This window comes from Nyctereutes procyonoides, unplaced genomic scaffold (assembly GCF_905146905.1).
Source record: "Nyctereutes procyonoides isolate TBG_1078 unplaced genomic scaffold, NYPRO_anot_genome, whole genome shotgun sequence".
NCBI classification, from domain to species: domain Eukaryota; kingdom Metazoa; phylum Chordata; class Mammalia; order Carnivora; family Canidae; genus Nyctereutes; species Nyctereutes procyonoides.
In genome coordinates, this window is record NW_026575146.1 from 61170516 (window position 1) to 61197585 (window position 27070).

The 27070-nt window shown below is 43.1% G+C and overlaps 1 protein-coding gene across 1 annotated transcript in view; it reads right to left on the reverse strand.

Annotated features, from left to right (window-relative positions):
• LOC129500976 (contactin-associated protein-like 3) overlaps positions 1-27070 on the reverse strand; it is a 186778-nt gene that overhangs the window by 132820 nt on the left and 26888 nt on the right. The window contains exons 2-3 of the mRNA XM_055311909.1: positions 24298-24408; positions 10616-10809 (exon numbers count right to left, since the gene is read on the reverse strand). Coding sequence (XP_055167884.1) covers positions 10616-10809; positions 24298-24408 — 305 coding nt within the window. The remainder of the gene's footprint in view (positions 1-10615; positions 10810-24297; positions 24409-27070) is intronic.

Here is a 27070-nt window from a genome sequence, read left to right on the forward strand (position 1 = left end):
ATTTTTATGCCTCTTGTATCCTTTCCTTCTCTATCTGAATGCACCTAATAACTTGAGAATGTAAGGATAGAGACAGAAAGGAGGGCTTAACACATTCATCTTTTAAGGTCACGTGGAGTAAGTGATTTTATTTATTTGTTCATGAGAGACACAGAGAGAGGCAGAGACACAGGCAGAGGGAGAAGCAGGCTCCATGCAGGGAGCCCGATGTGGGACTCGATCCTGGGACCCCAGGATCACGCCCTGAGCTGAAGGCAGATGCTCAACCACTGAGCCACCCAGGCATCCCAAGTAAGTGTTTTTTAAAAGTCCTCTATAGTCTCAAAAGTAAGGGAAACCCCAAATTGATTCTCTCTGAGACAAGTTCTGAAATAAGGCAGAAGTAGAAGTTTAAAACTTTATCCAGAGATGAACAAACAATAACAGAAAAGACTACTTTTTACCTGAGTAAATTTACCTTCATAAATTACAAAGACAACTCACCCAGAGGACCCTCATGACAAAAATGTTGAGAAGCACTAATTTGTTTGAGATTGGTGAACAGGCATCTATTTTACATCAGTGTTAATGCTGTTCTCTGTTTAATACTGTTCAATAAATGATACTAGAACAAGTAGGTAACCACCTGGAAAAAATAAATGAAGCTCGATCCCTACCTCATGGCTTAGATAGATCCAAAATGGACTAAACCAGGGATCAAGCAACCTGTAGCCCAGAGCCAAATGCAGCTGGCTGCAGATGTTTGTAAATAAAGTTTTATTACAACACAGCCACACTTGTTCATTTACATAACGCCCACAGCTTCTTTCACACAATGGAAGAGTTAAGTAATCACAACAGAGACTGTATGGTCTACTGAAAATATTCATTATCTGTCCTTTTACAGAAAAAGTTGGCAGACCCCTGGTCTACACCAATATTCTCTCAGTCTGAGACCTTTAAACATATTTAGATGACATCCAGCTTCTCAACTGATGTCCCGACCTTACTCCTCAGAAAGTTTGAGGATCGCTAATCAGAAATTCTCATCATCTCCATGTTTCTAGCAACATTAACATTTTTTAAATACCCAAAGCCTGTCATCCTCTTCTGCAAAATATTGTGTATTTCACTGCTGCCTTTGTCTATATAAATTTATAAAATGTGCTCTGTATCAGAAGCATAAAACTGTTCTAACTACAGGTGGCATGGTAGTGCACAGGGCATAAAACCAAAGGTGTTATCAGGAGCTGTGAACACAGGGGTTCTCCACCGCTCTCCCTCCCTGATGGGCCACTTCCTGGAGACCTCAATCATCTGGCACTAAGCCACTTTTGAAGCTCTTATGTCAAAATTATAGGCCCAGGAAATCCTCCACAGATAGGCCAAACTACACACCATACTTATGCATTCTGCATGTTTACAGTATGTGTGCAAGCTGGAGAACTTGTAGAATTAACTATCATTCCATCTGAGACCAACTATTAGTACAACATCCTCTGAAGCTGAGCTGCCCAAGTTGCAACAGGCTAGGAAGAATTTCTATGAGATCCTGCTGGAGGGCCTCCCTCAGCTGCCCTGCTTCCTCCCTCCTTGAGACTTGGCTAAGTGGCATTTCCTTTCAATGACTGTGCTGCTGGAGAAAAATTTTGTAAGATTTTAATTTTTTCATCATTCGCTTTTCTTGCTTGACACAAAGAGAGCTTTTATTTTTGTGCTCTTTCAGCGAATGAAAAACAAAAATCCTACTTTTAAAGCTATCTCCCTCATGACTCTGCCATATTCCATTCATATTATAGTTTACAATACACTTTTTTCATAAAATATGTCCTAATTTCCAGGTATTGCTAAAAACACCACTTCTGGTTCTGCCCCTGGATGCCGCTGAGTAAGCATCATTAAAGTCTCCCCTCCCACTGCTGTCATGTCTAAGTCAGAGTCTCCCAAAGAGCCTGAGCAGCTGTGGAAGCTCTCCATCAGAGGTCTGAGCTTCAAAACATTTTGAGCAATGGAGAACGCTTACGGACTGTGTGGTAATGAGAGACCCAAACACCAAATGCTCCCAGAGGCTTTGAGTTCATCATGTATGCCACCGTGGAGGAGGTGGATGCAGCCATGAACGTAAGGCCACACAAGGTGGATGGAAGAGTTGTGGAACCAAAGAGGGCTGTCTCATGGTTGAGGGTTGTCTCAAAGACCTGGTGCCCACTTAAATGTGAAAAAGATTTTTGTTGGTGGCATTTAAGAAGACACTGAAGAACATCATCTAAGAGATTATTTTGAACAGTATGGGAAAATTGAAGTGATTGAGATCATGACTGACCAAGGCAGTGGCAAAAAAGAGAGGTTTTGCTTTTGTGACATTTGATGACCACGACTCTGTAGCAAGATTGTCATTCAGAAATACTATACTGTGAATGGCCGCAACTGTGAAGTTAGGAAAGCCCTATTGAAGCAAGAGATGGCTAGTGCTTCATCCAGCCAAAGAAGCCGAAGTTGTTCTGGAAACTTTGGTATTGGTTGTGGAGGTAGTTTTGGTGGGAATGACAACTTTGGTTGTGGAGGGAAATTCAGTGGTCAGAGGTGGCTTCAGTGGCATTTGAGATGGTGATGGATATGTTGCAGTGGGGATGGCTATAACGGATTTGGTAATGATGGTGGTTATGGAGGAGGTGGCCCTGGTTACTCTGGAGGAAGGAGAGGCTATGGGAGTGGTGGACAGGGTTTTGGAAACCAGGGTAGTGGCTATTGTGGGAGTGGCAGCTATGACAGCTATAACAATGGAGGAGGAGGAGGTGGCTATGGCGGTGTTAGTGGAAGCAACTTTGGAGGTGGCAGAAGCTGTAACAATTTAGCAATTACAACAATGAATCCTCAAATTTTGGACCCATGAAAGGAGGAAATTTTGGAGGCAGAAGTTCTGGCCCCTACGGTGGTGGAGGCCAATACTTTGCCAAACCACAAAACCAAGGTGGCTATGGCAGTTCCAGCAGCAGCAGCAGCTATGGCAGTGGCAGAAGGTTTTAATTACTGCCAGGAAACAAAGCTTAGCAGGAGAGGAGAGCCAGAGAAGTGACAGGGAAGCTAAGGTTACAATAGATTTGTGAACTCAGCCAAGCACAGTGGTGGCAGGACCTAGCTGCTACAAAGAAGACATGTTTTAGACAATACTCATGTGTATGGGCAAAAAACTCAAGGACTGTATTTGTGACTAAATGTGTAACAGGTTATTTTAGTTTCTGTTCTGTGGAAAGGGTAAAGCATTCCAACAAAGGGTTCTAATGTAGATTTTTTTTTTGCACCCATGCTGTTGATTGCTAAATGTAATAGTATGATCATGACGCTGAATAAATGTGTCTTAAAAAAAAAAACACACACACCACTTCTGCAACTGCTTGGTCAATACGAAAAGTAACGTAATTTGTAATATGTCTCAAGATTTCCCACTTCTCTTGTTAACATATTTAAGATTCAGCTTGCCCACCATATCCCTCCCTCCTGGCCTGATAACATGGCAATTCAAACGAGCCAAATTATGACTTCTACAAAGCAGTGACATTAGTACAAAGGTTAGAGGGATACACAGGCCAGAGCCCCTGACTCCAGAACTGATGTGACATGGGCACGAGATGAATGAATGGGGTAAAAGAGACTAATGTGTAAAAAATGAGAAAGAAGAGAAAGAAGGGGGGTGTCTAAGCAATTTCGGTACAGAGTGAAGCTTTTTGGGTTGGAGAGGGCTGTCATTGACAGAGAGAGGGGAGGAGGGTGAGATGGAAGGAAGGAAGGAAGAAGAAAGGAAGGAAGTTAGTTAGTTCTGCACCTAAAGCAGAGCCCTGACAAAGGCAGGGTTACAGGACACCCTGCCTCTCAGGAAGCCACTGGTTACGATGGAGTTGCAGCTCAGATGGCTCATGCACTTCATTGCCTCAACCTTTTCAGCTGCTGTGAGAGTTTTTCATGGAGGGAATCCAGCATTTATCTCTATTGTTGCTGTGACCCACAGTTAAGGGTACATGCAACCCCCTTAGGCTCAATAGGGCACCATCCTTGTACAGCCTTGTGGGGAAAGCAGAGTTAAACGTCTTCTCATGCTCAGATTTGGCACCCAACGCCTCCCACTGCATAAGCAGCCTCCCATGGTTGGCTAAGGTTTCTATATCCTTAACTACCCATCTGGTTGAGGTCTATTTGAGAACAGCAACTTTTCCTTAATTCAATACAATAGCCCTTTATTGAGAAAGCGTAATAGTCCTGGGCCTCTGGGGGCTTCAATCCCTGACATAATGGTTCTCAGAGCCCAGGAAGGGAAGACGTGTATAGAAAATCCAATTGCGGTCCACAGTGGTAAGCACAATCAACAAAGTATGGTACAAAGTCACCGTCATGGTGATCGATATGCTTCCATGATGGGCTGGATGGTTAAGAAGGAGACAACCATGTCCCCAACAAGGCTGAGTACATAGAAGTGATCGATGACAGAATCATCGAAGTGTTGCTCCATTCTGCTAAACACTAATCAGTCTCAGAGCCAAGCTTGGGACTGGTGAGACTGGTGTTGGCATGAACCTCATGTCTGACCTTACCAACCCTGCAGACCCTTTCTGCAACCTCAGATGCAATGTGGGGCCTGGCCTTGTTGGGTCATCAACTCACTAATAAATGTCTGAACCTGGACCTGAAATAAGCCAACATGTATTTATTTAATTATTAATTATTATTAATTATTTATTTATTTATTTATTTATTTATTTATTTATTTTATTTATGATAGTCACAGAGAGAGAGAGAGAGAGAGAGGCAGAGACACAGGCAGAGGGAGAAGCAGGCTCCATGCACCGGGAGCCTGACGTGGGATTCGATCCCGGGTCTTCAGGATCGCGCCCTGGGCCAAAGGCAGGCGCCAAACCGCTGCGCCACCCAGGGATCCCCCAACATGTATTTAAATGACTAAACTAATATGGACCTCTGTCAGGTGAATTTCCACTTCGGCTCCCAGCAAAGCTTCCACTTAGCAGAGTGTCTACTTCTTTGCACACAAACACTCTTCCTTATCTCTGATTCAGGTTGTTCTCATTATGATTGGACAAGGTTTTTATCCCTCTTTACTTTGAAATCACACATGGGTCACATGATTTCTCTATTTTTACCAAGTAACCATTGTTCTTTTAAACCTGAATTCAGTATTTTGGGGTTTGTTTGTTTTTCGGTTATGCAATATTTCAGACACATCCCCCCAAAAAACAGACACACATGTACCTGTGATCTGGATTTAACAAGGTGACTATTTAGCTCTGTGTGCATCAGACTCTTCTCTTAAAAAATAAACCACTGCAGACATAATGAACACCACCCCCCCCCCATCCCATCTGTCTTGCTTCCAGTATTTTCCTGTCATTTCTTCTACCCTCAATCTTTTTACCCTACAAAATCACCTTTGTCCTCTTGTGGAGCACTAGAAGGTTGCTGTGTCTTTCAATACAATATTAATTAGCCTCTCTAATTAGTCTACATTTTCTACTTGGTTTAGGTTGTAAATTATCCAAAGTAGAATGAAGTTTCAAATGGTTTGTTATTTCTCTTTTGTGTTCACCCTAGGACCTACTGATACACATTTTTTCAAGGCAAAAGAAATCTATTAAATAGAATTATTTATATTAGATTCTATGTTTCAAATAATTTCTCTTATTTTTTTTCCAAATACATTTTACCAGTCTGGTCTTAGAAGAAGGCCTTTCTCACACAAACATCTTGCATAGGAAGAAAAATTCACTTAAATTCTAAGTTGCCATTGCATTCTGAGTAACAGCCCAATCTTGAATTCCTAAGGGATATAATCTTTGAGTTCTGATGAGTTTATAATGGAAAGAATAAGCCCTAATTAATGCAAAATGTACAGATTCAGGAAATAACATAGTTCTCAAGGATGGTACTAACTTCAAGCACTTGGTTGTTATTTATTGATAAAAACAAGCAGAAGATACTCTGGGCTTTGTTCCACTAGACTGGTGACTACTGGGGAGGAAGAGGGTGTTTGCAGCCACAGGATAATGGAGAGAGGTTCCTAAGGTCCAATTACAGGGAGGATCATGTGCTCAGGTGAACATGTGTGTGGGACAATCTCTATCTTCCAGCAGGGGTGTGATCTCCCATGATCCAGGCAGGTAAGGATAGTTAAGGAGCAGAACAATCTCTCCCACAGATGGGACTTGCATCATGTTGGTCCACACTTCTGGGATCTTCTGGGAATTTTGTTAAAATGAACATTTGGATCCAGTAAACCAGGAAAAGGGCTGAAATTCCACATTTCTGTCAAGAACCCAGGTGATGCTGATCGACTGTGGGCCACATGTTGAGCTGTAGAGACCACGATAATCCAGATTCAGAGGATAGGAGTAGAAAGATGTGATGTATCAGGAAAGGAAACCAGAGAAATATAAAAGAAACCAAAGGATCATAAAGAGAGATGAAGAATGGGAAATTTGAAAATATGGCCATCCCAGGATTCTTCCCTTCTTAGTCCATGCCAGCCCCATTCAGGTGGCCTCTAGGTCCTTACATGGCTCCACCCACAGCCCAGGAGCTTTGGTGCCTAGTGTGGGGTGGATGGGGCCACCTGCTGACATGGGTTCTTCCAATGACCACAGATGTGAGTTCTCAGATGGCCCCTCAGCTGGAGCCAGGGAGTCAAAGTGCTTCCCCCAGACTTTTAAACCCATCCTTCTGTACAGGTAAATAAATGCCAGCAGGTAACTCATGGAAGGTGGGGTGGGCATGGCTACCTCTTGGGTACAGCAGAGCCAGAGACCACCTGAATCATCCTCTTCACCATGTAGTTGGACTCTCAAATCACCCAGACTGATCCAAATCGCAAGATTGGCCTCTTACCAAGACCCTAATGATAAGAGTGGCTCACTAGGCCTAATGTTTATGCAAACAGGGCAGTTTATATTCAATTCCTGTCTTCATTGTAGGGGGTCTTGCAAGGAGGGTGCCTATGTGACCAGCTCCCAATAAATACCCTGGCTGCTGAGTCTTTAATGAGCTTCAATGGTTAACAACACTTACACCGATTGCTATAAATTGTTTGGGGGGGGGGGAATTATGTTCTATACATCTCTATTTGGAGAGGACTTGTGGAAGCTCATGTCTGGTTTCCTCTGGACCTCATCCCATGCACCTTTTTCCTTTACTCATTTTGCTTTATATCCTTTATAAATCATACTTTTATGACTATACACTGGTCCTGTGAGTCCCCCTGGTGAATCGCAGAACCTGAGGAGGGTCCTGGGGATCACCAGACACCTTGGAGGAGGAAAACTGCAGCTCTGCCAATACCTTACACAGAGGACCCAGCCAGGTATACCAGACTGCAGACCTACAGAAACTGTGACGTAATAGCTCTGTCTTGCATTAAGCCACCAAGTGCATAGTGGCCTCATACAACAGCAGTACAAAATTAAGGAAAGGACAATATTACTTTTCCTAATAAGAGTGTAAATACTTCAAGGCAATTTTTTTTTTTTTTGGATCTTAAATTCACTCTCAAATTAATAGCAAGAGTCTATACATAAACCCACCAGCTGAAGAATGGGTACAGCCTCTGGTATAATATGTGCCTTATGAGTAAGAGCAGCTGACCGTGTGAGGGGGCCAGAGAGCAGCCAAGTCAGCCTGACGTTTTTCAAGAAACTGATAATCTCATGATTATCAACAAGTGTGACTCACTGTGGTCAGTCAACTGTGTACAAAGAGATTAATTCACTTAAGCTGTGGTGATGGCTGTAGAAAACACAAAGATGAGCCCCTGTCCTAAAGAAGATGAAAATGCAGAAGGAATGCTTGCCCTGGAGCTTCAAGCACCCCTGAGCTGAGACAAAGGGTTTCAAAGGCTTGCAGAGCAGGGACCTCAAGAAAAGCATCCTATCCTGTCAGAAGGTAGATGCCACTCGTGCATCCATCTAGCAAAGATTTACCAACTTTCTGCTCAGTCTCTGGCACAGTGATGTGCTGGGGATGCAGAAGGGGAAGGCAGGTCTCCATAAGCCAGCTCCCCGGGAGTGGGAGGGAGGCTACCACACCAGTCTTGACTGTAGGATGACAGGTGGACCTGGAGGGTCCAAGCATCTGTCCTCACCTGCTTGGTCTAGGGTCAACAATGCTACTAATTCCTGACCTTATTTCCCCTGAGCCCCTCTAAACAAAGTACCAGATGGTAAATACTTACATATGGTTTCTCCCAAGCTGCTCAGCTGAAAAACAGGAATTGTCCCAATTTTTCAACCATGTATTGGGGTGGGGTGAGGGCAAAAATGTGAACCTTGATTAATACGGCTGAGAATAAGCATGCATTAACTATCAGCTGATTTCAAAAAACAAGACTTAATTTTGAACAAAAGTTCTCTAAGTGGATGCTTTGTTAAGCTTTAACTGTTCTTTGTTCTTAATTACTGTTGATCTTCACCCTGGTTTAGACCTGGTGTTCTTAGAATTAGCTCAACATCAATATCTACTTCTAAGCACACACTTGGCAACTGCTTGTTTGGGATATTTAAGTCAGCCAGCCCCCAAAACACAAAAATCTCTCCTATATTGCTCTTTTACCTCATGTCAGACAACTGGTTAGCTCTTCTTAATTCAATTTTTTAAAATATTTTCTTTATTTATTTGACAGAAAGAGAGAACCAGAGAGGACAAGCAGTGGGAGGGGCAGAGGGAGCAGGGAGCCCAAGGCAGGGCTTGACCCCAGGACCCTAGGATCATGACCGAGTCGAAGGCAGATGCTTCACTGACTGAACCACCCAGGTGCCCCCTTAATTCAACTGAAACCAGCATTTATTGATGAACTATAAAGAGGTCCAGAGACAAGAAATTAAATAGACCATAATCTATGAATTTATATACTAAGTAACAGAGTTAGTCCTAAGGAAGTTCAAATGAGGCCAATTTGTTACCAATGAATAGTATCATTTTGTTGCTTGTTAGTGTTATAGATAAGCCACATGATAACAAGTAACAGCTTACTCCCTGATTCTTTTTTTCTTACTGTGACAAGAAAAATTTTTAAGAGTTACATGATGTCCTTAGCCTAAATTAAATAGAAGCCGAACTATATTTTTTATTGTGGGTAAATCATCATAATATAAAATTTACCACTTTAGTCACTTTTAAGTGTGCAGTTCTATGGCGTTAACACTCACACTGTTGTGCAACCACCACCCCCATGCATCTCCAGAACTTATTCATCTTCTAAATTGAAACTCTGTCCCCATTAAATAGTAATTTTCATTCCTCCCTTCCCCTAGTACCTGGCAACCATCTAAAGGGTATTTTTTTAAAGATTTATTTATTCATGAGAGAGGGGGAGAGGGCACAGAGGGAGAGAGAGAATCTAAAGCAGACTCCCTGCTGAACAAGGAACCCAATGCAGGGCTCGATCTCAGGATCCTGAGATCATGACCTGAGCCAAAATCAAGAGTCAGGAGCTCAGCCAATTGGGTCACCCAGGCGCCCCAAGGATACTTTAAATAAGAAGAAAAAAAGTAGGAGCATCTGGGTGGCTCCATAGGTTAAGCCTCTGGCTTAGGCTCAAGTCATGATCCTGGGGTCCTGGGATCCAGCCCCATGTCAGGCTCCCTGCTCAGCAGGGAGTCTGCTTCTCCCTCTCCTTCTGCTGCTCCCCCTGCTTGTTCTCTCTCTCTCTCTCTCTCTCTCTCAAATAAATAAATAAATAAACAAACAAACATCTTATAAAAGAAGAGAAAAAAAACAGAAAAAGTAATTCCTTCTCCACCTGAGAAATCTGCAGGCCGCACCCCTCCATCCATTGCCCCACCAGTCACGTGCAAATGCTACAGATGTTCACCACACCCTACTTTCAGAGCTCCTCGTTCTGGGAGGACTACAGTTTGAAGACTCAAAATGCTAACTATGTAATAAATTTCATACATTTTAATATATGAAAAGTCAGGCAAGCAAAATATAATTCTCCTAAAAGAAGCACGGTATGTAATCAGAAGTAGAAACTATGTCACTGGTGTAAAATAATGTAAAGTAGTTACAGTTCCAAAGAATCCCGGAGATCTACCTCCCATGAATCCTGGTAGTAATCATGCTCTGACAAGGGGCCACACCAGCACCCACATTTCCGTCGGAGCCAGACCTGCACCCCTCAACACGGTGTCCACAGGGAGACTCTCATTACAAGTATTTTTAAATGTTTGGAGTCCTTCAGAATCTCACTTAATCAGAGGACTCTGAAGAATGAGTTTACTTAATTGAACAACACCAAGGCAATACCAGCTCCTGGATTATGGAACAAAGCAAAACAAAACAAAACAAAAAACAAATAGAGTAGGTGGCATGTGACTTTAGTCTGTAGATTTCACACCATGTTAAGGAATAATGGGAAGACATTTTCCATATTTCACTACATTACAAAATTGTTTTACTTATTTCATAAATTATACATGGGCAGCAGATTTTAAAATGCCACATGTGTCTTACATTCCCTTGAAAACATTTTCAAGTAATTTAGGAGGCTCCATTTCTAGACTTGATCTGACAGATTTGCAGCAACACGTAGTAATTGGCGTAATTCATGCTCTGACAGACTGCTTCCACCGAAGGAACGTACCGAGATGCTTTCTTCATGCCGATACTGCTTCCAATTCCTCCCGCCATCGCTGAACATGAGGATGTAGCTGGTAACCCAGTCGGAGCTCCCGTATCCCCCCTGGGTGGCCACAGCCGTGACCTCCATTCTCTCCCCAAGGTCAATCTGCAGCCACTGGTATTGATCTGACACAAGTGGAGACCAGCCACCAGCCCCTTGTAATGGAAACAGAAACAGAAGAAACATGGTAAAGAGAAAGAAACCTTTAAGATCTATATGGTTCTGTAAGAATGGGAACACACATAAAACAGATGAAAATCAGAGTTTCAAATCCTGGAACATTTAACCCCCTCATAATTACACACACACACACACACACACACACATGCACTCAAAACCACAGAGTAGGTAAATAGATGACTCCTACATTATTAATTGTTAATTGCTTTGGTTTTGAGCTCATAACCCCTGACTCTCTAATGTCCAGGGGTCCCACTAAGTGAAAGTGCCTAACGCAGCAGGTGAACAAGCAAACACCATGCCACTGCATCCATGATTGAAGCTAGTGTCTTTACTGGCCTTTACGTGGGACTTACTCTTGGCTGATCTAAAGAAAAACATTCAGACCATGGTAGAACTAGAAAAGCTTAATTATCAAACCCAAATCTGAGGAAGTACAGTACTGAATGCTGAGATGAGAAAGGTGGTGATGGATGGCACAGCCCTACACTCGATATGCTTACAGATTCATGCGAGAAACACATTTCAAAGAACGATTTGAAATGCAGTATGTCAGGGGCAGAGGTGAAGGTTTTTCTGCACAGGGAGAGACACCTCTGAGAGGCAGCAGGGAGTTTAAGGGAGAATCCAGAGCGAGTGAATAACAAGGACATTTTCAGGTATTCGAGACAATAGCTGTGGAGCAGAAATCATGATGGATGCTTTGTTTTGTCCATAGAGAAATAGATGAGAAACAGAAAAGTTAGAGCAACCCAAGGATGTCTTGTTGATATATTTCATTCTTCCAGCTTAACAGAAACATGAGTTTTGGATTTGGATTTAGCTCTCATGTTGAATTTTCTGATTTTAAATTAATAAGCAATAAAAAATGGGAAAATAAGCTTGATACACATTCTGGAATTGATATTTTGCTAATTATCCATGTCTAGAAAACACGAGTCACATAAATAATCCCTAATATGACAAAGGCAGTTTAAAAAAAAAAATTCCCCTCACTGTGCTGGCACCTACCTCGAGGTTTCCATAATGAGGCCTAAAGCATCAGACAACACTTACCATCTTCTTGTTAGGAGCTCTCGCTGACATCCACACTTGGTTTGCTAAAGCCAGTAGGGCTGAGTGTGTGTCAGGAGGGGTGTGACAGGGTCACAGGGCAGCTCGGAGGGGAGGGAATGAGGGGCATTTGCATCAGGGTACAGAGGCACCAACAGGAGGCAGGCATGTACGTTTCTTCACCACGTCCTCCTTTAGCAGCACAACTTGCCCATGTACCACCTTTCGTAAAGTCTAAAGTTACAAGTTCTTTAGAACCCAAAGCCTTTCTAATTTCTTTCTACCCAGATTTCCCACAGTGAATCTTTGTTGAAGTATTCCAAATTTTCCTGTTAATGTGCCATAAGCACAATGCCTTCTTCTCTGACCCAGAATCCTTAAGTACACTGCAGTTTTGGTTGTTCTGGAACGCATTTTTAAATTTTTTATTCTGAAATAACTTCCAATTGACAGAAGAGTTGCAAATATAGCATAGGAGATTCCTGTCTACTTTTTACCCAGGGTCCACCAAAGCTAATATCTGACATCACCACAGTACTTTTATCAAGGCTCAGAGACTAATGAAATGACAAACTTTATTTTGACTTTTCCAGTGTTTCCCACTAACTCCGTTTCTCCGCATCAGGATCCGGTGGAGACACTGTGTCTCCTCTGTGTCCTCCAGCCTGTGACAGTTTCGCAGTCTTTCCTTGTCTCTAATGACAAGATTAGTTTTACTGTTTGGTCCGAGGGTCCCACTACTGGTCAATAAATGGAAGTCCTTCTGGATTCTAAGCTGAGAGCTAGCTAACGGTCCAAAGGAACATTACTTACTCTATGACTAGGTGCGATTTTATGATCCTCACAAAAATAAACTTAAAAATTAGGCAATGGCATTCCACTGATCGTCGTATTGTGGAGACTCCACATTTGAAAGTTTATATAGATCAGTTTAAATCTTCGAGAAAGTACATAAATGCCCTGTATTATTTTGGCTCATCCTAGTTGGTAGTAAAGTCCTAGAGAGGGTACTGATGATACCTCTTCTTACATTTCACCATCTTTCCCCGGCAATTTTCATCTCTCATGGAAATAGTAGCATGGCATCACCCTTGTGGAGAAGCACAATTCAGTAAACATGTCATGATATCTCTAGCTTGTCACCCGGGACCAGCTCTCACACAGGTGCAGCTACCTGTCAACCAGCCCTCAACACCTGTAGGCAATGGCCCCTGAGCATCTCCTGTTCTTTACCTGTGGTGACCAGAGACTACTGGTATGCAAATTAAGCAATTCGATTAACTGGGTATTCTGATAAAGGGATGGAATTTCAGAACCCACAAAGGCCAGGGGGCAATTGGCTTTGGCAGGATAACACGGACCCTGGGAACCCCCAGATCACTGCTGGGTGCTGATGGAGGCCGCTGGGTGCTCATGGGGGCCACTGGGTGCCGATGGGGGCTGCTGGGTGCCGATGGAGGCTGCTGGGTGCTGATGGAAGCCACTGGGTGCTGATGGGGGAAACTGGGTGCCGATGAGGGCCACTGGGGGCCGCTAGGGGCTAATGAGGGCCACTGGATGCCAATGGGGGCCATTGGGTGCCAACGTGGACTGTGTTTTCCCATCACCACCCACCTCCCTCCTACCTCTGCCCCTTCCTGAATAAAGCATCACAGCGTGTACAAAGGAAAACCTAGCCAGAGGGCCCTGCTTGCACAGAACAAGGTTGCAGTGCCCGTGTGAGGTCGCCCAACACAAAGCATCCTTCTTACTCCCAGGGAAGGCGTGCTAGGTGTGTGCTCATGCTATAAGGAGGATTCGGCAGGAAGATGCATTAAGCATGCAGTGCTCCCCCTACCCTCCCATCCGCTGCGAAGCGCTGGAAGACAGTCATAGATGTAACAGGTATCACTGCCGAGGCTTCCAGGTGAACAAGGGGCCACAGCACGGCCATCGAGCTTTCCCGGTCACCTTATTACTGAATGGTGTCTTGCCGGCCACTTCATATCAGATAAAGGTAAGAACATGAAGAAAGCCAAACCTTGTTGTGCATGCATGATGTGCTAAGGACCTTGCCCAAGGCCCCACATGTGACCCCAACCCCCCCCACCCCGTACACCCAGCAAGTGGGACTGGCCTTACAGTCTCTGCTCTGTAGATGAGGACAACACAATCATTTCAGGTTCCTGTGAGGATGTTTTATGAAAGCTTGGCCCCCTGTCATTCTCTACCCTGCCTCAGAACATCTCCCTGTGGTTTATCAGCTATTCAGTAGTGTTTCCTTACCACTCACCACACTGTATTTTATATTGATCCGTGGGAAGGTGTCTGTGTCTAGTTATTCCTGTGTGACTGCTTCCCCCATCCCTGGTTGGCTCAGATACAGGCAGGGTCAGTTCCTCAGAGACAAGAAAGGTTGACTAGGAAACTCTCAGTGGGGCCTTAATTACTCTGTCCACTGATCACGATGACAGTGACCACGGTTCCCGGTGATCACAGGGCATGCGCCCTTATAAACCATTGGCTTTACGCAGAGAAGAACATTACCCGGGGCAGAAAAGCCAAAGCGTATGCTTTCTTCCAGTCTCAACAAGTATGAGAGCAACAAACCATAAGAGACTCTTTGTTATAGCAAACAAACTGAGGGTGGCTGGAGGGGAGGACTTGAGGGGATGGGGTCACTTTGGGGATGGGCATTAAGAGGGCACATGAGATCATGAGCACTGGGTGTTATGCAACTGATGTATCACTGAATTCTGTCTCTGTCACTAATGATACACTATATGTTAACTAACTTGAATTTGAATTAAAAAAAAAAAAAAGATGACCATGAGAGCAAAAGTCAAGTGGGTTAACGTGAAGTGAACAGACCCACCCAACTTTAGGGCGTCTATATGCCAAGCAGATAAATGGCTAAGTTGCAATTGTTGTCAAGGGAAGTCCCCCCCGCCCCCACCATCACCACTACCATGAAGGATCATTACTCCATTGTCTCAAATGGGATCTCAGCCAGCTACATGTGTCCTCTTTCCTCTCAATCTACAGGTGCTTTATCCCAAGTTCCAGGCAGGGCCCAGCATGAGAAGGAAGAGCAGGAGAGAGGCAGGAGCTCATTCCTACTTACCCCCAGGAGATGACAGGCGTCCCCAGAAAAGAGGGGTCAGCAGGCAGACGGTCTCCGTGGATGCCCCCTGACCTCCCCACTCCTGGATCCTTGGGCTCGACACGCTGAAGGCTGTGTCATAACCCTGTCAATGCTGCTGAGGGGATGAAGCATTTTGCTGCAGCTCTGATTCCCTAGGAAGCGATTCCAGCTATCTACAGGTAGCATTTCTGGCTATCATGCTGGAGCAGGTCCAGAGAGCCTGCCTCTGGGCCTCCCTACCTGGACTCTGATTCCCTTCCCGCTGGGCCTCCTTCACTGTGCCAGCGGCCTGAGCCAGGGAGAACGGGACATTTCCCAAAAAGTGCATCCAGAAGGCCAAAGTCAGACGCAGCTGCCTAGTTGTAAACCAGATTTCTATGTGCAAGCCATTTTAAAATGGCTTTGTAAACAGACAATTCAAAAGGTAAATAAAAACTGTGTACACCAGCCAATCTGAGATTTGTATTAAATGCCAGCGATCCTGTGGAAAAGGAAACATCCTGGAAGCACTCAGGTGTGCAAATGCTCCCCGAAGCTGTCTACAGCCTCCCCAGGGACGACTTTCTACACCCTTTGGCACCGAGCATTCATTACTGCAGCTCTTTCTGCATAAAACAAGCAAAAATCTGTCAACACTGTGTGTTCTGCTTTGCTGTTCTCACATGTATTCCTGACCGAGTTTTAAGGGAACAGATAGTAGAGAATTGCACAGATCGGAGTCGATCTGAGACTCTTCAGCTCACGTTTGAAGTTCTGTGTGGATAGTGTGGATAAGACGATGAGCTCATTTCTCACCTTAGAAGCAGAACGAGACTTGCCCTGCAAGCCTATCACAATCCGAACAAGCAGTAAACCCCTCATTTACGACCGCATAGACTGTGTGGCTGAGCTTATTCCTGTCCCATGAAATCTCCACGTTCCCAAGGAGGGCAGCTCTGGGATGTGTCCTCGTTCTATGAAAGCATCACTTTCATAGCCCCCTGAGTTTGCAGAACAGACAGGGTATCCGAGCATCCTCAGGCCAAGCTGCACAGCTGCAGAACCGGGTGAGGCTGGGCCGCCACGGTCCTCACCATCCCCCTCCCCCGCTTCCCATGGACACCCCACTGCTGCTCTCAAGGCAACGTGTCATTTTTTAAAAAAATTAAACATGGTGGAGGATTGTGTCAGGAAGTGCAAGGGGGAGATGCTCGGAAATAAAACCATGACAACTAAACGATCCCCCCATTTGTGACTGCTCAGTCAGCCAAACGCCTCTGGAAAAGAATTCCATTGAGGCTCAACCTTGCATTTTCTTTAAGGCTGCCATAGAGCTTAATTCATAACAATCCGTAAGCTCACTGTGAGTGCTCTGATGAAGAGTCATGCACAGATTACCTGCTCTACAAAATAGAGTGTCTTAATGAATGCAAAAAGGATGAGGCCTGAGCGTCACGAAGCAAGCGTGGGTGCTGCTGACAAGAAGCACTTCGGGCGGGGGCCTTCAAAGGATGGTACTTGACTGTGTCAGAGCAAAGCCTTCTCCACGTGATTCCCTTAGAGGAAACAGGGCAACAAAACAAGAGTCGGGCTGCAAGGATCACAGGAAAGAGAGAACAGTGAGCTCTGGATCACCATCTCACAGGCAGCCCCTAGTCCAGGCAGGTCTCCATCCACGTTCAAGGCAGCAAGGCAGCTGCCCACAGGGCCTACGGGCAGGTCCTAGCAGCTTTGGTCACTGACTATGGTCTTCCTGGGGCACAAGTTAAACATGTAGCTCAGGACACCCAACCTATGCACCATTAGGGATGCCAGGTGCCTCACGAAAGATTGCTAACTGGACCTTACCACTTTGGTAGAAATGAGGGTCACCTTAGCTGGTGCATCTTTAGCCAGAGGTCCTGGGCAGAAGAAAGAAAGAAAGAAAGAAAGAAAGAAAGAAAGAAAGAAAGAAAGAAAGAAAGAAAGAAAGAAATCCCTAGAAGGGGCAATGCAATTGAATGTGGCTGGATGGAAAACCCTGCAAGTAGTACAGGGGGCAGGAAGGTTTGGACAAAATACATGTCTACAGGAATGGCACTTATTAAAAAGTGAACAAAGCCATCCTGATATGTGTCAAAGGTACATACTGTTAAATGCATAACTTCTATGAACCTCTCTGTGTATTATGAGTGATATAAAAAGTGAATCATTTTGAAAAGGAACAGACTAGAATTTGCTAGACAACTATTTAAGAACGTGATGGTCCTTAGAAGGGCTCCCAAATCCCATGAGGGCAGTTGCCAAGTATGTCACAGCATGACGGACTCTTGGAGAAATGGAAATTTCATGGCAAAACTGTGGCTGCCACGAGGCACTTACCATGCAGATTATAAGCAATGAAATAATTCTGAAAAGCTAAACTATGTTTTTTGCTCCTTTTCTCCAGCAAATCTGGTAGCGGGTGATCATGATGCCACTGAGCCCCAGAGAAGCCAGGAGGGCAAAGGGCAACTCAGGAAATGGGAATCACAATGTGCGAGGACTTGGTTCTGGAAGAGCAGGTGGGGACCCTGGGGACTTGGAAGGAGATGAAGCAGAAGATGAGTAAGGGTGACAGAAGGGTGAGTCAGACACCTTGATGGAGAATGAAGCCCCAGGGCATAAGAAAGGTGAGAGTAATCAGTGAAAAGCAGAGGTCAGGCTCTGGCGTGGCTTCCGTTGGAACTCTGGGAGACCAGCTTGCAGGGGCTGTGCAGTCAGGACATCCTTGCCAAATCTTGCCTGCTTTCTCCCTTCCAGGCACGTGGAGGACAGCACTCCCAGCCCCTTGCAGTTGGGTGAAGCTACGTGACTGGCTCTGGCCAACAAGCTGTGAGTGGACTTGATAGGTCACTTCTGGGCCGAGTTGCCAGGACAAGACGTCCATTGCTCTTTTCCCCTTGGCATGGTGACCCAGAATCCACCACTGGCCATCCAAAGCAGACACAGAAGCTAAATGAGAATCCAACTGGATCTGAACAGAAGGTCAACTTGGCAAGAACAGATTAAACTTGTAATGGAAGACTGTGGCCTGATTGCTCAGGCTCGAAACCAGGTAAGACTCATAGTCAGATTTCAGGGAGACAGGAAGTGACATGAGACCTATCCCTCAAGGGGCAGGTGACCTAGCAAGTGGTGGCCTTGCCAAAAAAGCACCAGTAAAATAAAACCACCACAGGCCTCGGGAGTGGGTGCCAACTAACCCCCAGTGTTAAGAGCCAACAAACTCCCTCAGCAAACAGCAGGAGGAGTCCCACCCACCATCCAGCTCCACGAGGGCATGGCCCAGCCTGTAAACCCAAACGGTCTTGAAAAGAGCAGGAAACACACAGAGAAATCGAAGCATCTCCAGGAGACATTCTCCTACCCAAAAAAAGACTACTGAATCTGGAAGAGAGGGAGAATTGTCTTCCCCTGGGGTAATTCTTTTTTTTTTTTTTTTTTTTTTTATGATAGTCACAGAGAGAGAGAGAGAGGCAGAGACACAGGCAGAGGGAGAAGCAGGCTCCATGCACCGGGAGCCCGATGTGGGATTTGATCCCGGGTCTCCAGGATCGCGCCCTGGGCCAAAGGCAGGCGCCAAACCGCTGCGCCACCCAGGGATCCCAACTTGGGCTGCTTGGAAGAGAAACCGGCCCCCAACGCTGCCTCCGTGAAGGTCTCTGGCAATTCTGAAAATACTGGGTTTGTTCTGGATTGTCTCATCTAGTACCTCAGGCTCTATGGTAGGAATCTGGAGAGTTCAGAGCTTGTGGAGGGCTATGGGGAGGATCAGAGCAGTTGTGTGTGTGGTCTGCATGATGTCTGCACACACCCTGGTGTTTGGGGCTTCTCTTCCCACATGCTACCATCTTGCATTTTATTTATTTTATTTTATTTTATTTTATTTTTTAATCTTATTTTATTTTCTTTTCATCTTGCATTTTAGACAAGCTGTGATTTAATAAAACTCCATGGCTACCAAGACAGTGCTCTGTGCTTTAGTACATGGGCATATTTTACATTGATGCTATTATGCTTGGCCTGCCCCCTCTACCCAGTATCTACAAAGTCATTTGGAAGGAAAGTAAAGAAAGAAAAATAAATGGTAGTTTACAAAGAGACTGTGCATTAACCCTAATAAGTCTAAAAACTTTTAAGGAAGCCAGATAAACAGAATTCAGAATCTGATGTCCAGAGGCAAAACCTTCCCAGTATATCCATATGCCCTTATAAAAATCTGGTGTTCAACACCCTTTATTGCAACTTAAATTGCTCATTCTATTAACTGGGAATGCTGGCCAGCTCCATTAGCCTCCTGGCCTGTGAATAAAAGATGGGAATTTATAGGAACTGCAATTTTATGAAAAAAATATAACAGAAAACTTTACTATTATAAGATTTGCATCAAACATTTTTGATGCAATGTTCTGATGTATGTCAGCTGTTGACACAATTTTAGATATTTAAATTATTTACTCTTTCAATTTTTAAAAACATTTCTTTGTTAAAAACCAGTGAATTTTTCATCATGCCCTATTTGGGATATTGCAGAGTTCAAATAATCAGAGTTCAATGTTAAAAGAAACTGGTATCCAATAGCCATATCTAAGCATTTTTCCTAATCTAATCATTTTTTCTTTACTTATTTATCTCGCTAAAACCTCTAGTATAGACTTGTATTATAACTGTACTTCACTATTAAGGAAAAAATATCTTAATGCTGAGAGTAGTTTCTAAAATACTCAGCCATTGGGGATCCCTGGGTGGCTCAGCGGTTTGGCACCTGCCTTCAGCCCAGGGTGTGATCCTGGAGTCCTGGGAACAAGTCCCGCGTCGGGCTCCCTGCGTGGAGCCTGCTTCTCCCTCTGCCTTTGTCTCTGCCTCTCTCTCTCTCTCTCTCTCTGTCTCTCATGAATAAAATCTTTAAAAAATTAAATTAAATTAAATTAAATTAAATACTCAGCCATTAATTGTATCGGCATCATCAGACAAAATCTGTCCTGGCTCCATCCACAGGTAACACAGTCTGTGCTCTGCATGCTCAATGTTTCAATACGGGAAAGGTGGAAAATACGAAGAGAAAAGAAAACATCTAGTCAGCTCAATTTGTCCCCATCTACTTTCTGTGTGCAATAACCAATGTAGCATTCTGAAATGTCATTTTTTGATAAAGTTAAATTTCATGCAGCCTCATTGCACTGCCACCAGTGAGGTGACTTGCTGCATTAAAAGCCATGATTTTCAGCACCTGAGTCAGGAACAGAGCAGGCCCACCCTCTGGAAGTTAAGTGTTCATGCAAGCATTCTGGGGAGATAAATGAGGAAGACCATGTGTATGTGTCTTCCTGAGTCAATTTCAAATATCTTCTGGCAAGGCCACTCACCTCACGACCATGACTACGCACCTCACGACCATGACTGCGCTTACAGATCAGATGGTTGGGGAGAGCATGGTGTCCAGAACTGGAACACAGTCTCTGGAGTGCTAACTAAGCCAGCTTGTTTAAGATTTTATTTATTTATATGAGAGAGAGAGAGAGAAAGAGAGAGAGAGAGCGCACAAGCATGGGGACCCGCAGGTGGAGAGAGAGAGGGAGAAGCAGGCACTCCATGGAGCAAGGGAGCCCATACAGGGCTCCATCTGAGGACTCCAGGATCATGGCCTGAACTGAAGGCAAATGCCTCACAGGCTAAGTCACTCAGATGCTCCCCCCGGGGAGGAGGGGATTGTTGTTTTTGTTAATGAACTTTCACCTGGATACACTTGGAGTACGAAGACTCTTTAGAAGACATTTGAGAAGAAAAATATGAAGTCAAGCATGTTCTTATTTATAAGGTCAGATTTCAGCAATCTGGATTTTGCCTAAGAAATATTAGTAACTTGCAATTTTAGGAAATACTCAATTTAAAATTGATGGAAACAAAATCAGCCAATATGAACAATCAAGCCCAATTTTCAAGGACTTTGCATTTTATCTAATGGCATCAATTTTCTGGAGCAGGTACATGAATAAATGTATTTGTCTATGATTTACTTCTTAAAATCTATCAGTTTAGAAAAATTATACATTCAGGCATTTGGGGATGTTAACTTGCAGCAATTTATGTTCCTTTGTATAAAAAAGTAGTATGTATTACATCAACGTGGGCATTTTGTTTAATGTATTATCGAGAACCCAACTTTGGACATCATTACAGAAACTTTAGAGGAACCAGAAGAGAGATTCCAAAAATAAACTTCATGAGCTCTTAGTCTTATATTGAGTGATGATACTAAGTATTATCTCCACAGTAACTAGCACTTCCATTAGGGGACTCACAGAAGACACTGAAAAACACATGGTTACACAGGAGTCATGGTTTACTGAACCTCATGGACCCACCTCTCCCCTTTGGCTGATAGATAGATGATAGATAGATAGATAGATAGATAGATAGATAGATAGATAGATTTCAATCTAAAATTATGGGATGCCTGGGTGGCTCAGTCAGTTAAGTGTCTGACTCTTGATCTCCACTTGGGTACTGATCTTGGGGTCGTGAGATCAAGTCTTAAGTCAGGCTCCAAGCTCAGGATCGAGTCTTCTTGTCCCTCTACCCTTCCCTCCCCCTCCACACCATGCATTTTTTCTCTCTAAAATAAGTAAATAAGTAAAATCCTTAATAATAATAATAATATAATATAATATAAAATAAAGCAAAATAATGTCCCACCTAGTCTTACAACCCCATGCATCAAGTAGATGCAGTGATCAGCTCCACATAAAATCCCTAGCAGAAGCCATGATATTTCAGATATTTCTAATTTTTCAGAAAAACATTATAAAGCTCAAAGACTCCTGGGAAAAATAAGAAAATAGGGAGGTAAAACAGACCATCTTTTTTAATACCTCCAAGTACCATGGAGCTCCTGGATGTGTCAGTGGGTTAAGTGCCCGACTCTTGATTTTGTCTCAGGTCCTTGATCTCCCAGGTTTTGAGATCAAGCATCCTTGCTCAGTGGGGAATCTGCTTGAGATTCTCTCTCTCTCCCTCTGCCCTTCCATGGCTTGCTCCCCCCTCCCTCCTTCTCTCATGTAAATAAATAAATCTTTAAATATAAAATAAGTAACAAATACAAAAAAATAAAACCTCCAAGTACCATAACATACACCAAGGAAATTCTAATCATATAACAAGTAGTCTAACATGATTTCCATCACCAGATCATGCACAGAATTTTCAAAAAAGCCAAAAGTACTATATATGAAGAATCATCGTTGTCATTATTATAATCGTCCATATTTTACACAATCCACGTTTTACATCATAATATCCTCAACTGAAGTGAGCTAATCTGTTCTCCAGCTGGTAAGGATATGCTGGCTAATCTGATACGCTGGCTTTTAAAAGAAAATATACATAGATAATCCTCCAGAAGGAATATCAATAAACTGTGCTAGATGAATCTAGTTTTAGCAATGGGTATGAAATCAGATGGTAAAATGAAGGAATATTTCATGAAATGGGGATTGTATACAATCAGAGTAACAACAACCATAAGAAAAAAAAAACCTCATCAGTTGATTGCCATGCTCTTAAAAAAATTAATTTAAATTTGCAAAGAGAGTGATCTGAACATAGCAAATAGGTTTTATACTTACCATTTTATAATGGCTGCTTATCATATTCTAAGTTATTAATTTTTTAATTAAATGTAATGGAAATAAATTCATCTTAAACATTGGGATTTTCTCTCCAAATGCTTATAAACTTCCCAGTGCCAATGCACTGACAGGACGGGAGGCCTGAATCATAAAGATATTCTGTATATGCAAATCAGAAACACAATACACAGACCCCTCGGGATTCTTTAAACTAATTAAGTATGGTGCTTATTTAGGTTTTATAGTCTTTGGGCAACCACTGGAAAGTTTAGATGTTAAGCTGGTATTAGAGTAACCACCAGACCAAAAATAGTAAATTTGATCATTTAATTATTAATGGAAATCTGGCCTCAATGAGAAGATATTTTCATTGGAGAACTGAAAGTTATCATGCCTGATGCTTCATAAATATCTGGAGGAGTAAATTATCTGGCCGGAAATGCTGCTTCTTCATAAAGGACCATGAAGGTGGTCATCAGTGGGTATGCTCTCCCCTCTAAACTTGCCAAAATCCTTCACTGTGTCCTTAATCTGCCCTACCAGTCTATTTGGTCACTTGCAGGGTTCCTGCATTTGATTTTTAAGGATACAATAAAATTCAAGCTATACTTAAACTATGATCTTAGAAATACCAGATAAAGGGAGGAAATGCTCAATTGCATAGTCCTAGCTTCAAGTTTTACATTTACATGGGACACAGTTAATTTAAAATGTCACTTTCTGGGGCACCTCGGTGTCTCAGTGGTTGAGCATCTGCCTTTGGCTCAGGGAGTGATCCCGGGATCCCGGGATCGAGTCCTGCATTGGGCTCCCTGCAGGGAGCCAGCTTCTCCCTCTGCCTGTGTCTCTGCCTCTCTCTATCTCTGTGTCTCTCATGAATAAATAAATAAAATCTTTAAAAATAAATAGATAAAATTTCACTTTCTGAATTAATAATTCACCAAAAAAATTAACCTATCCCTTTAAAAAGATAGTAAAACATTTGAGTTTGTATGTATTAGCTTATTCAATCCATTGAACTATTATTTGTGCAAAAGAAAAAGTAACTGAGTCAATGACATTCAAGGAGCAAGAATGAGTAAATATCTCTTCAAAAAGTAATCCATTATCGCCCTTCCTACACATACAAAGGGAATCTATTTTTAACAGATGCCTTCCCTCGGGCTCCTCCCAGGCCAGCTCCTGGGATGGAGCTGTTTCCCCATCACTCTCCTAAGGCAGCTTCCCATCTCACTGATGCCAGTGACTTGTTGGGTGTCCCTCAGCACCCATGACATTGGCTCATCCATTTGTTGGTTTAGCTACTCATGATACCTATTCTTGACTAGTCACTCGTCCATAGGGTGCCCTAAAGCTAAAAAGGGGTGATAAATTAGGAAATAATCTAGAGCGTCCAATAATCTCTTTCTGATTTGAATCTCATTGATGATCATTTGCTGTCCATCAACAGGGAAGGGAGATGTCAAAACAAACAAACAAAAAAGATTAAAGAAGAAGGAAGGAAAGAAACAATAAAATGTTGAACTGCTTCTTCATTTTCATTAAACTGCAATATAATTACTTTGTGAACCATAAGAATGAATATTAAGTAAGAATGATAATTATTCTCCCTGAGAAAGAATCATGATGGATCAAGGACAATACGGTATCAGACTCACCATCTCTGCGATTAAGACTTGCAAAGCCCGGGCCGTGGCTGCTGGACAGCTCCGAAGAGCTGCTGAAGGCTTCTCGCGGCAAGGTGGATGCCAGCGCAGCATCACAGTTATCTGTGCAGAAAATACCAAGTTCCGGTTAACTCCCTGCTCAAGGCTTGTCTTCTTCTCCCCCTCCCTACTTCCTTCCTCCTCTTCCTCCTCTCCTTCCTTCTTTCCCTCCCTTTTTAGTTAACAGGCTAAGAAAATGCTAGAACCTGTGGCAACCATCAGTCTTGGTCAGAGGTGTGTTAGTAAATGCTAACAACAGGCTCTTAAAGAAAATAAAAGCCCTGACTGGTAGCATTTGCCATCTTCTATGGTGTACCTACTCCCATCGTGGCCAATTACAAGCTGTCAGTGTGATATCACCAAGCATGGGACTGAAAAGAGACTCACACATGTTCACACCATTAGACAATATTTCCAGCCTACAGACCCAAGACACTGAAATAACCTCAAGAGCACAGATAATAGCAAGATGCCATGAAATAGAGTAATGAGTGGTGAGTTTAGAGAACTTACCTTTGTTTTTTTTTTTTTTAAAGGTTTTTTATTTATTTATTTACGATAGTCACAGAGAGAGAGAGAGAGGCAGAGACACAGGCAGAGGGAGAAGCAGGCTCCATGCACCGGGAGCCCGACGTGGGACTCGATCCCGGGTCTCCAGGATCGTGCCCTGGGCCAAAGGCAGGCGCCAAACCGCTGCGCCACCCAGGGATCCCCTTACCTTTGTTTTTAACATGATTTATTTCACTGTAACTTTCTACAATTTAATCTTTAATAATGGCTGTATTTTAACAACTGGCTTACAAAATTCATGAAAAGTTAACGATTGGCTCTTGCCAACTGCTAAAAGTTGGTTGCAGCCCACTGCCCCTCAATGGAAGAACTATCAGAAGAATTTCCTTTGAAATCAGTAAGAAGACTTTAATAGGCATCACTGCTTCTGCTGAATGCTGCTCTCAAAGTCCAATCAGGATATAAGAGAACATTTACAAATTAAAAGCATAGAATTGAAAAAAAACAAAAAAGCAAATGTCATCACTTTCAGATGGTACGACTGTAGAGGTAAAAAATCCAAAAGTAGCTAATTGACTGGCTTAATAGCTCCATATCCCAAAAACTGATTTCACTTTAAACTCTAGCTGGGGTTAGATGATAAATTAAATAGAATAGCAAATAATAACAAAACACATAAAGTATCTAAGAATGAATCTTAGGAAACTGTGCAAAACATAATGGGGATAATTATAAAAACTATATTGAAAGACATTAAAGCAAAACTGCATAAAATACAGCCTCCAGTAATCACAGACAGGAAGACAGCATGTTTAACATCTCAGCCACCCCCAGTTTGATCTAAAGATTCATTTAGAAGTCCAATCAAAAGCCCAAGAGAATTTTTCAAGGAAATTGAATCGGGGAAACCATGACTTGGAAATTCATAATATGGGGTAAAGATACGATTTAAGGAGCCTGGGAAGACAAACAGAAAAACCACATCTTTATGTTCATCAAACCTTTAGCAAAAATTCAGTATTTTCTTTAATCATGAGCAGCAATAGACCACAGCATTTTGAGTAGTGCCCATGCATTTGATTTGTTACCATCATGAGTTAGAGGTATTCTCATAGCAATCATTGTCATGGATATCTAGAAATACAGTTGATGCTCCTCGTTATTTCAAAATAATAGCATTTATTCAACTCACTACTAGATTTTGTTATTTAATGTACTTAATAGCTAAGGAGACATTATGTAACAATTTCTAATTTATTGATATCAGCACATCACTGTAATTGGCATATACACATACAAATATATAATGCATTCACAACCATTGCTCTGAGAAGGGGACACGGGCTTTGGCACAATGAAGGCCCAGGAAACCCCTGTGATGGGGGTCATGCACTGAAGCACCAAGCTGTTGAGTTCATATTGGGCTATTATTAGTACTTCAGGACATTCCAGAGGAGAGAGGTTGTCTACAGTTCATGGTCAACTGAGCAAACTTGAGTGTTAGGTTAGAAATCTCTCAGGGGTGCCAGCATGTTGAGCAGACCATGAATGCAGAGGGGTCCTGGGGACCTCACCGCCAACTTGAAGTCACACAGAAGACTGAGAGCAAGAGAAGATTATTCCCATTAACTGTGTGCCTTTGGAAGCCTGCTCTCTTCCCAGCCCTGGCCCCACAAAATTTCCTTTAGGGGTCTGTCCCCACGCTGCCCCCTCGTCTCTGTTGCTCACACGGTTGTTGTCCTCTCACCACTTATGGTCTCCTCTTAAGTTGGAAACTGATGAGAACCTAGCACAGATTTTGGAACCTAGAACTTGGGTGGGGTTGGCATTTGACAGCTTGCCTGCTCTTGGGGTGTCACTCACCCTTCCCTAAGCCTCGGTTCTCTCTGATGAGATTTCAATGGGAAATCACGCAACTGGACAGTGAAGAGATACACAACTGGATGGTGGGGATTCTCACAATTGTACAATGAAGAGACACAAAACTGGACAGTGGAGAATCACACAACTGTACTGTGGTGATATTGTGTAATTATACAATGGGGAGCCAACTCCCAGAACTGCACAGTGGGGAGTTATACAACTAGGCAATGGAAGTCACACAGCAGTATGGCAAGGAGTCATATAACTGTACAATGGGACTCATACACTAAGAGGATTGCTAAGGATTACAAGTATTTGCTTTTATTATTCTCACTATGGTAATACAAGGCAA